Source organism: Chelonoidis abingdonii, chromosome 3, assembly GCF_003597395.2.
Source record: "Chelonoidis abingdonii isolate Lonesome George chromosome 3, CheloAbing_2.0, whole genome shotgun sequence".
Lineage (NCBI taxonomy): Eukaryota > Metazoa > Chordata > Testudines > Testudinidae > Chelonoidis > Chelonoidis abingdonii.
Genome location: NC_133771.1, coordinates 134,917,013 through 134,929,411, shown reverse-complemented (window position 1 = coordinate 134,929,411; position 12,399 = coordinate 134,917,013). Strand labels below are relative to the sequence as shown.

General features: G+C 43.4%; 1 protein-coding gene across 1 annotated transcript; it reads left to right on the top strand.

Annotated features, from left to right (window-relative positions):
* The first annotated feature begins 722 nt into the window (after window positions 1-722).
* On the top strand, window positions 723-11,696 carry PDCD2 (programmed cell death 2). The gene is made up of 6 exons (XM_032806375.2): window positions 723-1,052; window positions 1,401-1,643; window positions 4,500-4,661; window positions 6,511-6,626; window positions 8,576-8,692; window positions 11,352-11,696. Exons 1-6 carry the CDS (start codon window positions 767-769, stop codon window positions 11,511-11,513), a joined length of 1,086 nt encoding a protein of 361 aa, XP_032662266.1. The 5' UTR covers window positions 723-766; the 3' UTR covers window positions 11,514-11,696.
* Window positions 11,697-12,399: the final 703 nt, after the last annotated feature.

The following is a 12,399-nucleotide window of genomic DNA, read 5'->3' as shown; positions in this document are numbered from 1 at the left end:
GCACTAACCACCTTAATTCTGGCATCTCCTAACTTTTGAGTGTTTAATTTGTGTGTGTGTGTGTGTGTGTGTGTGTAGAGAGTTTTAATATATCTCTGTACCTAAAATGTTCTCTGCTATAGGTGTTGTGTATCAGTTGACTGTTACCCATGAGTTAGCTTTGTCACTGTGGGAGTGGAGCTTGTAATTTGAGGGTTGGTTTTTCGTTTTTTTTTTTTAAATGAAGAACATGGTACATGTAAAACTAATTGCATAAACACCCACGTAAGTAGCAGGTAACTGATGTGTAAATGGTGTAGGATGTGTACATGGAAGTTACTATAGTACAGGGTCAGGGCTTCTAAACCTTTTTCTTTGACCCCAAATCAGCCCTTCCCTGCCCGGAGCTGGGTCTGGGGCCAACAGCAACACCCCCTCTCCCTTCCTGGGGCACAGCTTGCTTTGATGATGGTTTCCAGGGGCGGGATTATGGGCAGGGCCCCGGAAAAAAAGGGAGAGAGGCGGCTCCGCGGTCGAGTCTGACACTGGAGCAAAGAAACAACACGAGCTCCCCCAGTTCCTGGCGAATGCGCTTCCGGAGCTTGATAGGGGCCCGTGCTAAGTATGGGAGCCGATCGGACGCGTTTCGTATCCTTACTTCCGGTATGGGAGCCGGTGGGATGCGTTTCATTAACACGCACTTCCGGTATGGGAGACGGTCGGACAACTTTTGGCAGCGCGCACTTCCTGTGCACGCGTGCTGTGCCGCCGGGCGCTGGCTTCGGGCATGGGGTCCCGTGTGGAGCTGGGGTTCGCGGAGGAGGCGGCCCCGTGGCGCCTGCGCAGCGCCCAGTTCCCCAGCAAGGTGGGGGGGCGGCCGGCGTGGCTGGGCGAGTCCGGGCTGCCGGGCCCCGCCGAGCTGCGCTGCGGACGGTGCGGGTGGCCCTGCGCTTTCCTGCTGCAGCTCTACGCGCCGCTCCCCGGCCGCTCCGACGCCTTCCACCGCGGCCTCTTCGTGTTCTGCTGCCGCGGGCCCGCCTGCTACCGGCCCGGGGTCCAGGGGCCGCTGCGAGGTGAGAGACCCGCTCCGCTCCGGGCCACCCCAGCCCCGGGCTGAGACCCCCGCCCGGCACCCGTGGGGGACCCTGCCCCTCCGCTCGGCAACCACATTCCCTCCACGCGGGGCGCCCCCCATCGCTCCCTCCACGGATGATCTCCCCCCCGGTGATGTGTAAACTCTTTTTGGGGCAACGTCTGTGTACAGCGCCTAACACGGGGGCCCTGGCCAGGTTTCCTAGGTGCCACCACCATGCAGAAAATAATAATCCAAACCATCACTCGGAGGCTTTTGGGAACTGCCCTATGCTGTTGCTCATTGCACAAATGGCATTTGGTCCCTTCACTCCTGTGTTTCTTTCAAGTTTTTAGGAACCAGCTTCCGAGGAGGAATGACACCTATTCCTATGATCCACCACCTGAAACGCCCCCTCCTGAAGGGCATCCCCCTGTGAGCCTCCAGCTTCAGTGTGGAGCTCATCTGTGCAGAGTCTGTGGCTGTTTAGGGCCAAAAGCATGTTCCAGATGTCACAGGGCCCATTACTGTAGTAAAGATCATCAGACTGTAGATTGGAAATTGGGACACAAACTATCTTGTGCGCAGTCAGGTGAGTTAAGTGGAATTTAAAATAAACCTGGGAAGATTCTGTCTAGAAGACAAAGCAATGCCGCTGCTTGTTTTCGTTTTCTTCTTTTTTTCCTTTTTTGTGTTTTAAAGAGAACTTCTTAAAATGTAGTGTAGTATGGAACAAAAGTATGATGCAAGTCCAACAAGAGTTACTTGCGTTCTTAATACTCTAGCAAGGGAAGAGTCAACCATTATTCTTGTTCCTTTTGCTAGAGACAGTACATTGCACAGGAGAAATAACACTAATCTGTATTGCCTTCTAAATTGACTAGACAAGCATGTCCACATCTTTATTATGCCATAAAACTCTGTAAACAATTAGGAAAAATCAAAGGCTGTATTGTTTTAGTATGAAGAGAGAACTAAGTTTTGATTCTATTTATAGGACAAATTCAATGATGATGGGGTGTCTGTGGCTTCAACATAACCCTTGTGTTTTAACCATGAATAAGTTCCTTCTGCAGTCCAAGATGGAACTGCATTCACCATGTTGGGAAGTGATTGTTAATGTAAGGAGATGAGAGAGTCATTAGGTGAACTTACCTCATATAAAATGTTAAGGGTCTAAGTGTATTTAGTGAATCATGTCTATATATCTATCACACAGTAGTTAGTAATGTATATAAGCAAATACATAATCAGTTATGAATATAGGCCTAGTTTAGTTTGGTTCATTAGACCTTCTGAATAACCCTTTTTTGGGAAAGGAATGCAAAACAATGTTTTTGGCTTACTAAATATTCTGTTTCACATCTTGAAATGTTCCTGATATTTGGGTGCAGAACAAGGATGAAGTAACAATGAGGGGTCACAATTTTCTCCATCAAATATAATCAGGATAAACAAAGAAGTCCCCAAAGTTCCTGTTGAATATTAAGATTGTTTTGTTGCTAATAAGTAGGTAAACACATTGTATAACTAGTGTGTAGTGCGGAATCTTATATTTGGTCATAGATATGGTTAATCATTAGTAAGTAATGAATCACAGAAGAATCACTGATAGAAAGTAGGATGGAATGGGTATAAAAATGTGTATGCAGACTGAAGTCTTTGCCTTTCACAACCTTGCCTGTATATACTCAGCCAAGTCACTGGCTACATGTACCTCAGCAGACCACTAGGATGTGGCACTTTGTATCCATGCTGAAATAAACCAGTTCCTTAGATCTGAACTCTGGAGTTAGCAGTAGTTTTGTCTGCTACAGCCGACAGCGGCTGCCTACTTTACAAGGTGACCTGTGGGCATGGTTGATGGTCCAGAAAACATCCTTGCAGTTATAAGCATTTGTAATGTGGAAGGGAGCTTTGTGAAACCTGGGTGCAATAACAGAGCATGGCTTATCTGAGATCGGAATTGGTTCATTTAATTGTAATAAATGATTTTAGGGTATGATGAGATGATAAACAACAACACTGCAAACAAAGACATTCAGCTAAAGATTTTTTTTTAATTGCTTGGCTTTGCGTAAATTGTACCGTTTGTTAAAGAACACGTGCAAAATAGTAATAATACTGGTACTGCAACCAAAATAATATCGAGCTGTTCAAGAGGTCAGTATGGTTGCAGAAGTAACAAAAACTAAACTTTTTGCAACTCATCAAAATGTCTTGGTTAGTGGTTTAATGACTTGAAAAAAGGAAAGAAAAGTCTGTGCCTCCCTCCCACTTTCCCCCTCAGAAACCCCTCCCCCCCGCTCCTAGTCTCCTGACTGCCCCCCAGGACTCCATCTCCTACCTAGCCTCCCTGATCCTTGTCCTCCGACTGTCCTCTCCTAAGACCTCTCCCCCACTTGCCCCCCTAGGACCCTATCCCTACCTGTCCCCTGGCTGCCCCAACCCTTATCCACACCCCCGCCCCCAGACAGACCCCTGGGACTCCCATGCCCCATCCAACCACTCTCTGCCCTGTGACAGGCCCCCCAGAACTCCTGACCCATCCAACCCTCTCCCTGACCCCCTGGGCATTTTTAAGGTGTTTTAATTATAAAGTGTAAAGGAACATCTAAAGTTCATTCTTAAAGGGATAGAGTCAAGGTTAGTAGACAGAAAATGTGCTGGCAGGTATTGGTGCACTTTTTCTTTTGTACTCTACCCCTACTTGTATGCTTTTCTCACAAGTTCGTGTTTGCAGGTAAAGTGACACAAGAACTGAATGCTGCAGAGAGTGGATTTCTTATATTTAATATCATTTTTATTGAAAATGTTCTTTCATCTTCTCATCAGATACTGTGGTCCTCTTATAGTTATGTGGGCTCGGGCACACAGTGGCATGCCTACATTTTTTCCTGTTTCCTACTTGCAACAAATAGGCATTTAGTGGAGAATTATTAGGTGTTGTGTGCTTGATTCACGTGAGTACACCAGTCAGAAAGAAGGCTTTTAATTTTAAAGATCTCTGCAATGTGTTATCTGTTTTTAATAAATCTACTTCTGTTCTCTTAGCCCAGATAACTGATACTAGAACAAGTCACTGTAAAGTGAGAGAATGTTTTCATACTTTGACCACTAAGACTACTTACGCAGGCAAACATGTCTGTGTTGACTCTCTGTTGTGTGTTCCAGTCAATCATACCCCCAACTTGTCTGTTCATCTACCTATTGCATCTTGTCATTACTCCTGATCAGTGATTTTGGGGGGGACTGTTCTTGTTTTACTCATTTGTGCAGTGCCTAGCACTTTGGGGCCTCACTCCTGATTGGAGCCTCAGGACACTACCACTATATAAATAGTCTATTTGCCTTAGCAACCTTGACAGTGCCGTTTTCAGCGGGAGAGAACATGAAATATAGCATTAAGCAGTGAAATGATAAAAACAGTAGTTCTCGTGTGTTGCAGCTCAACTGGACACTGCAATTCCAGATCACAAGTTCCTATTTCCAGAGTATGAAATTGTAATAGAACCTGAGGAAATGGAAACTCCTGGTGACAGTCAAACAGATGCAGATACACAAAAGAACTTGGAGAAACATGACAAATTGGCAGCTGCAGGCGGTGCAAGTAAGAAATAAAATGGGCTTCTGAGGGAGTTTTCTATATGCATTGTATGTTGCTTCACAAACTGAAATATTCAGTGATTCTAAATCAAGTGCTAACTATAAACTACATATTACAAAGGATTAGTCTACAAATCATCATTGAAGAAAATGGAAAAAACCCATTGTAGCTACTGCTTCTGTTAACTGCAGTTCATCACCATCTGCATGTCATTTGTGATGTGTGTAAAAGTAATATATGATTCATTTTAATTACCATTTTTAAATTTTATTGAAAGCATGGTAATGAGGTAACTAGTGACTAGATTCATAGCAGTGTGCCAGTGTTCTGGTTTGGTAGGGGAATTTCTTGAAGACTTTTCTCTTTAGTCTCTAGGTTTACTTTTGGAGATAACTTGTAGTTAGTAGCTTTTAAAATGCTTACCCAGCTGTACCTAGAATCTAGCCTGTGCTAGAAGAAAGCTTAAACCTATTTTGAAAATGGGTTTGCAAACTCTCTGTATACTCCTGGGGAAATTTTGCACCACTGCACAATGCAGTGTTTGTGCAGAAATCAATGTTCTGCACAGAATTTCCTCTCCCCCCGAAGTGGGCTGTAGAGCTGCTGGCCACCACTAGGGGTTCTGGATCCAGCAGAGGCCAGCTCAGAAATAGAAGATACTGTGGTCTGGGGGAGAAGGGGACAAAGCTGGAGGGTTCTGGGCAGCTACAGTTCCCCGCATGTGTTAAAGGAAGGAGGCAGCATGCAGGAAACTCCACACAAACCCAGGATTAGGTTGTTTCTTCCTCTAGATCCCTGGGCTCTGAGATGGTAGGGGGTACATCCTGAGTGTCTGGGCCGGAGGGCATCCCGCAGCTAGGCTCTGGGGCTTAGGGGGTGCAAGTGTCTGGGCTGGGGGTGGGGTGGGCTCTAGGGGAGGAGGTAGTGCAAGTATCTGGACGGGGGACACCTTGTGGCTGGGCTCTGGGGGTTAGGAGGCAGAGAAACAGGAACTGTGTTGTCATAGGGGTTTTTTAACTCTATTCCCGGGGGGGAGTTGTCTGTATTGTTACATAGTTGCTGACAAGTATTTTGAAATACATTTCTAAAATAATTGAAACTGGTGTGATTATATAGTGTTGTTTTTTGTTTTAAAATTCTGCAAATTTTATTTGCTTAGTGCAGAATTTTTAATTTGTTGGTGCAGAATTCCCCCATGAGTATCCTTAACTCTGAATGAAAAACAGGAAATCCTAGAGCTTTTCCATGAAGGGTGAGTGAATCATGTGAAACTATATCCACATAACTGGACTTGAATTCAGATATAGTGTGGTTTGAGGTTGTGATGAGACAAAATGCTGCCCATTTTTAAACTTGTAATTTAACATTGTCTAAAACTTTGTGGGTGGGGCGTATTAAAAATACAGAATGGTACAACCACACTGAGCATGAGTGATGAGCATTGTATAAGGGACGCAAACACAGGTCTTTTCAATTGTTAAATTTTTGAAGTTGTAAATTTACTGACTCCCACATGCATACTTCATTGGTCTTTTTTTTAGTGTCAAATTCAGAAAGTACATCAGTTTTGTGCTCCATTTTTCAGACAGGTTCCTAGATGAATTCTGCCTGTCTTCCTTGCATACTTCTCTAATATTTAAATGTATGCTTAAAATAGTACAGAACTAATGGGTCACACAACTGGCTAAATCCGTTGGCTCTCCAAACAGGCTGAAGCTTGTCTCTGATGTTGCAGTTTGCTTTCCTGAATATTAGATGCTTGAACTGATTTTAGATGACAGCAGAGAGACAAATATTATATTGTAAACTTTAGCCATACTATGTTACCCTGTGTTGCCTTTTTTCCCCTTAGGTGATGGTTTTGAGTCACTAGATGAGGAGGTACTGGAGGCAATGGCAAAACATGAGACTCGAGAAGACAAGATTTTCCAAAAGTTTAAAAATCGAATAGCTGCAGAGCCAGAACAGGTAAAAAGAAAAGTTATCTTTTAAAATACTAATCGCCTAATAGTCAAAAGGTGGATGCTATTGTAGAAGCAGCAGTGATCTGTATGCTATGTATAACCTGTATGCTCAAAAGGTCTGTTACACTCCTCCCCCCCACACACACTTTGAATACCTGTCAAATGGCTTTCCCCCACACCTCCCTCCTGGAATGCTTGTGGGATGAATGGGCTGCTTAAACAGTTGGAAGATCAGAAGAGCTCCTAGATCAGGGGTCGGCAACCTTTCAGAAGTGGTGTGCCGAGTCTTCATTTATTCACTCTAATTTAAGGTTCCGTGTGCCAGTGATACATTTTAATGTTTTTAGAAGGTCTCTTTCTGTAAGTCTATAACTAAACTATTGTTGTCTGTAAAGTAAATAAGGTTTTAAAAATGTCTAAGAAGCTTCATTTAAAATTAAATTAAAATGCAGAGCCCCCAGACTGGTGGTCAGGACCTGGGCAGTGTGAGTGCCAGTGAAAATCAGCTCATGTGCCGCAGGTTGCCTCCCTCTGTCTTAGATAGACAAGATGTCTGGGACTCTAATTAAGCAGCACTCACACACCCAATGCATGGACACTGGCTGAGATAGAGTGCGACCAACCAGAGGCAGCCAAGTCATCTCTAGTCGCAGGCCATGAGGAGCAGGTCCTTAAAAGGGGAAGGGGCCATGTGCTCAGGAGTGCACTCACAAGCTTCTACCTTCCATGGAGGCTCTTCGCTGGGACCACCTGGCCAGTGGTTCGGTGCATTGCATTCCATCGCACCATCCATCACTGTGCTGTGGGACACTTACCTTGAAGGATCCTGAGATGTCCAGTGCCATGCCTGTCCTGGGAGTGTGTGTGTGACACACACCCTCCCCCACCTGCTTCTTTTGAGCTATCAGTACAATAAAGGTGCTGCTTCTGCCAAACTCTGGTGGGTCATTAGTCCTCCCTCAGCTTACTAGCTTACCCAATTTCGGGTAATAGATGCCTGCTTTCTTTTTGGAGCATATATTGCAGCCTTGATGCTTACATAGAATCCTGGTAGTGTTTCTATCAATTGTGCCTCTTTGGCACAAATATCTTAAATAGCGAGGTCAAAGATGGAGAGAAGTTTCACTAATCATCCAGTCCACATGCTGACCAACATAGAATAAAAGTCCCCAGATACAAGACCTACCTGATATTATCACAAGGTGTCAGCCTCTGTTGTACTTAGACCAGCTTTGTTAAAGTTTGACAAATTAAGAAACTCGTCTAGGGCTTGGAAAAATCTACTTACCCAAGGTAAGTAGAAATTTAGCTAGGGTGGGAGGGTTGAGTGGATCTGGGAGAGGGGGATCTGCCGCCCTTCTGTGGAAGGGGAGAAAGCAAATAGAGTAGCATCATCTTTTTCCCCATCCCCTGCAGGTTCCCTTCCTGTTTTTCTTTTTTCCTTCTAACCAGTGTCCAAGTTGCAAGGTGAGACTTCATCACTATGACTCAAGCATGAGAGTCCTGAGGGATGGAGAGGGGGGTCTTGTTAAAGAGACAGAACTGTGAATTGAGAGACCTGGGTTCTGGTCTGGTACCTGCTACAGATTTCCTTTATCTTGGATGAATCAGTCTACTTCCCCTACTCCCAAACATAAGCTTGAGTCTAAAATTGGTATAGGGCTTTGAGATTCTGTTATGGAAATGCAAAATATTACTGTTCGTTGCTGGACTGATGCTAGATGGCTTGTGGAAATTCTGGTATTTTATTTCCTCAAGCAGTCAAATCATATAAAAGACTTTTGTTTGTTTAAGAAAACCTATACCCAGTTACAATGGACTTTGCTAACAAGTTTTAGTGGGGGAGAAAAACAACTTTGACCAATGTCTATTTAAACATAACTATCTGTGATTGGTTATTAATTATACAACTGAAAAGACTGTCAGTTACTTAACATTTCTATTCAATTTCAGATTCTCAGATACTGTCGAGGAGGAGAAGGTCCCATATGGATCTCAGGTGAAAACATTCCTCAGATGAAAGATATCCCAAATTGTTCATGTGGTGCCCAAAGGATGTTTGAATTCCAAGTACGTGAGTTGGTCCAAGGATATGATATTTTTGGTGTATAATTAAAAACCTATTTTAAGTCTGAAATAGTGATGTTAGCGGATGGCTAGTGAGAAAGGAGTTATATTTGAATTCACAGGATAGCTGTGCTAAAGTGTAGAAGCCTCAATTACTAGTGTAACAGTCTTTCCTTATGAGATTTTTATCACACAGTAAATAGCACTTTTTTTCCTGCTGATCTGTTTTGTAGCTAACAAAATAGTACACTTTTTCTATCCAGTTGAGGGTCATATGAATGTCTTCTAAATGTGGAATTCTATGGAAAAAGATAATGGGTGAAGGGGGACTCTTTTAGAATTGTTTCTGACACTACTGCATTGTTTAAAGAGAATGTTCTAATGGGGACTGCCAGACTTTCAGTTACAGATGCCTTCACCATGAAGTTCAAACAGCTCATGGTCCCCCACTCTTCCTTGTGCCAGAGGGAAGCATTTGTGTGAGGGAGTGTTCTGCCACACTGCTGACAGTAGAGAAAACAAACTGAGGGAAAGAGGAATCTGGTGTTAGGTTTCATTGTAGCTAATGTGCCCAGTCACCTGTTAGGGAAAATCTCTTCCTGTCAGTTACTACCAAGTGCTGCCTCTAAATGTGGATTCAGTGTGGTGGGAATATGGTTCCTGTTTGCAGTGGTAGAATGCAAATGTGAGGGAATGCTGGAATGAAAAACAACTTCTTTCCTGGTACTGAAATACACAATGTTAATATAACTGTGTTTTATCAAAATCTTTCATGTACAAGACGAGAAGCTTGACATTCCATTTAAAACAGTGTCACTTAGTAAACATTCTGAAGAAATCGTAAGTGAATGCTTGGCTGCAGGCTGGAAGTGGAAAGTCAGTTCATTTCACCAGCTCAAGTCATTACATTAATTCTGTCTATATTATACTTTGCCTTGCTACAGTACCCTAGGACTTGTCTACACAGGAAAGTTTTACCACTTAAATGGGTATAATTATATAGTAGATTCCACTTAAAAGCAATCCTGATAGTAGCAGCTTCCGGTTAGTGGCAACATGTTGCTGGGAATCAGTCCCTTTCCATTAGTATCAATGTTAATGAAATTCAGTTATTAGCAATGGCATGCTGCTTGTTTGCAACTTTTTTTTTTGAAGGAAGGCCCCCATCTGCAGGCAGCTTTGTGAGCCTGCAGCTGGGACAGGCCTTCTTTGGCAGTCCTGCAAGCCTACCTGTGGCTGATGCTAACCTGTCCTAGGGTATGGCTACACTTGAAATATCAAAGTGCTGCCACGGCAGCGCTTTGAAGTGTGTGTGTGGTCAGAGCGCCAGCGCTGGGAGAGAGCTCTCCCAGTGCTGCACGTAAACCACATCCTCTACGGGTGTAGCTTGCAGCGCTGATTACACTGAGGCTTTACAGTGCTGTATCTTGCAGTGCTCAGGGGGGTGTTTTTTCACACCCCTGAGCACGAAAGTTGCAGCGCTGTGAAGTGCCAGTGTAGCCATACCCTTAGTGTTGCCTTCTGGGGCTGCAGCCTGGCATATCTGCCTTCACATACACAGGGAGATAAGGGGGTGTGGGAAGAGTTTGCAGCCGACGTTCTGGAGCTGCATGGTCCCTCTCACTGCCCTCTTTGGGCTGTGCATAAGAAAATACATAGAGGGCCCAGGGAGAGATACTGTTCAGCTCCATGAGTCTGAAGGCCTTGATGTTTGGGCTGCAGCCTCCCTTTCCTGAGGAAGGTTTTCAGCCAGAGAAGGCATGTCCCAGCACTTCCTTGCCTGCCTCCCAAACCTTCCTTTTGTTTATCAGCATCTGCTGGACAATAGCAAATTTTTGCTGGCAATAGAGGGGTTGCTTACAAGCAAACTACTGTACATGTATAACTCCCTATATGGGCCATGCTTATTTTGGTATGAGTGGCTTTGTTTGGCTTAGTTTAAATCCCTTCCAAACTCAAAAAAAGGCAACACTTTCGGAAGAAGAAAAAAATCCATTTTGAAATGTTTCCAGTCTCAGCTCTGCTACAGCCTGCCTGGTGAGGTGCTTAGGAGCCCAGGTTTCCCACAAGGCAAGCAGAGTACCCTGCCTGACTTCCATCAAAAGTTTTGACCAAATCAGAACATTGCAGGTGAATGAATCAGCATTTTCCAACAAAATAATATTTGGAAACTGATCTGCTCTACTTATAAAATATTAATGGATGTTCTACTTAATGTCTCCTTGCATGGCTGTAATAGCTTGATCATGGTTTTCCATCCTCAGACTAAAAGGTGGAACTCTTGCACCAGAGATCCATTCATAGATGGGAAATCTATTAGTCACAGAAATGTAGGGCTGGAAGGGACTTTAAGAGGTCATCCTTCCACCCACCCCCCTCCTGCTCAGTCAGGATTAAAGAAGTATATCTAGACCATCCTTGAGAGGTAGGTGTGTGGCGTAGTAGTGGAGGCCCTGTGAAACAAATAAAAGATAACAAGTAGCCCAAGAGAACTGCTCAGGTTAGCAAACAAAGAAATTTTGATTTAAAATTCATTTATGCTTTTACTGGTGTTCATACATTTCAAACTGTGCATCAACCACCATCTCTTCTTCCCTCCAGAACAAAACAGCCAGAGCCATGGTCTTGACCTGTCTTACAAACCATGTCTTGTGTTCCTAAGGTTATGCCACAACTCCTGAACCACCTGAAGGTTGATAACCTAGGAGAAAGTATTGACTGGGGAACACTGGTAGTCTACACATGTGCTGAAAACTGTAACCAAGCAAATGGATATATGGAGGAGTTCATCTGGAAGCAGGACATTACTGCAGACTCTACTTAACTACTACACATTTATTTTTAGCTCCTGTAAAGAAATGAATTGAGTTTATACACATGTACTGAAGTGTTACACATTGCAAGAAGGAAAAAAGGTAAATGAACTATTTCATACTGAGGAACTAGCCCAGAGTTGTATCACCTTTAATGTGTATATTGTAATTAAATTATAGCTAAGTCATTAAAACAGGCCTGGTTGAAATTTTTTATGCATGTCACCAGTACATATGAGCCCGGCGCATTTAAGGTTCCTACTCATTGTTAGCTTTTTACTTCATCTTGGATAGTGAAACCGAATCGTTGAAAGTTTTTTTTCTCATGCAGTGACACTGCAATCATTTCTTAAAATTGCTTTTTTAAAAAATGCTTAGTTTCACCAAGCACTTCTAGTGCTCCTAGAGCCAGTAAATTGTCTTTTATAGTCAATTTTAGGCTTGTTCAGACATTGTTTCCTTTAAGTCAGTGATGTCTCATCAGAGTGTGATTTTATCTGAAACCCAATCACTTACTGCATGTTTTACTTGGTAAACTGCCAGCTGAGTTAATGTACTTTATCACTCAGTGTTTGACAGTGTGCATTTACTTTATATAATTGCCTATGGAGTGAGAAATGAGGCCCACAAACAGTAATGTTTTGCAGTTACTGCTGCAGGGGCCAGAGTCCAGCTGGTTGAACAGTGGTGTGGCAAACCTGAGTCTATTGTATGAGGGAAACTTAGTCCCTGCCCAAAGGTTACACTCTGTGCATAGCATTGTGGAAATGGGGCTCTTACACTAAATGACATGCTTCTATAGTAAGTATGTTTTACACATGTTGGTTTTACAGTTTTTTCCAAAAATATTTAAGTGATAGGACTTTAACTTAATTTGGCTTCCAGGTCTATAGTGTT

What these genes read in the sequence shown, in the direction of transcription:
- PDCD2 (XM_032806375.2), top strand. Translation starts at nt 767, where the DNA reads ATGGGGTCCCGTGTGGAGCTGGGGTTCGCGGAGGAGGCGGCCCCGTGG. An exon ending in GGCAGCTGCAGGCGGTGCAA is followed by an intron (nt 4,662 to 6,510) that starts GTAAGAAATAAA and finishes TTTTCCCCTTAG; the next exon opens with GTGATGGTTTTGAGTCACTA. An exon ending in TAGCTGCAGAGCCAGAACAG is followed by an intron (nt 6,627 to 8,575) that starts GTAAAAAGAAAA and finishes ATTCAATTTCAG; the next exon opens with ATTCTCAGATACTGTCGAGG.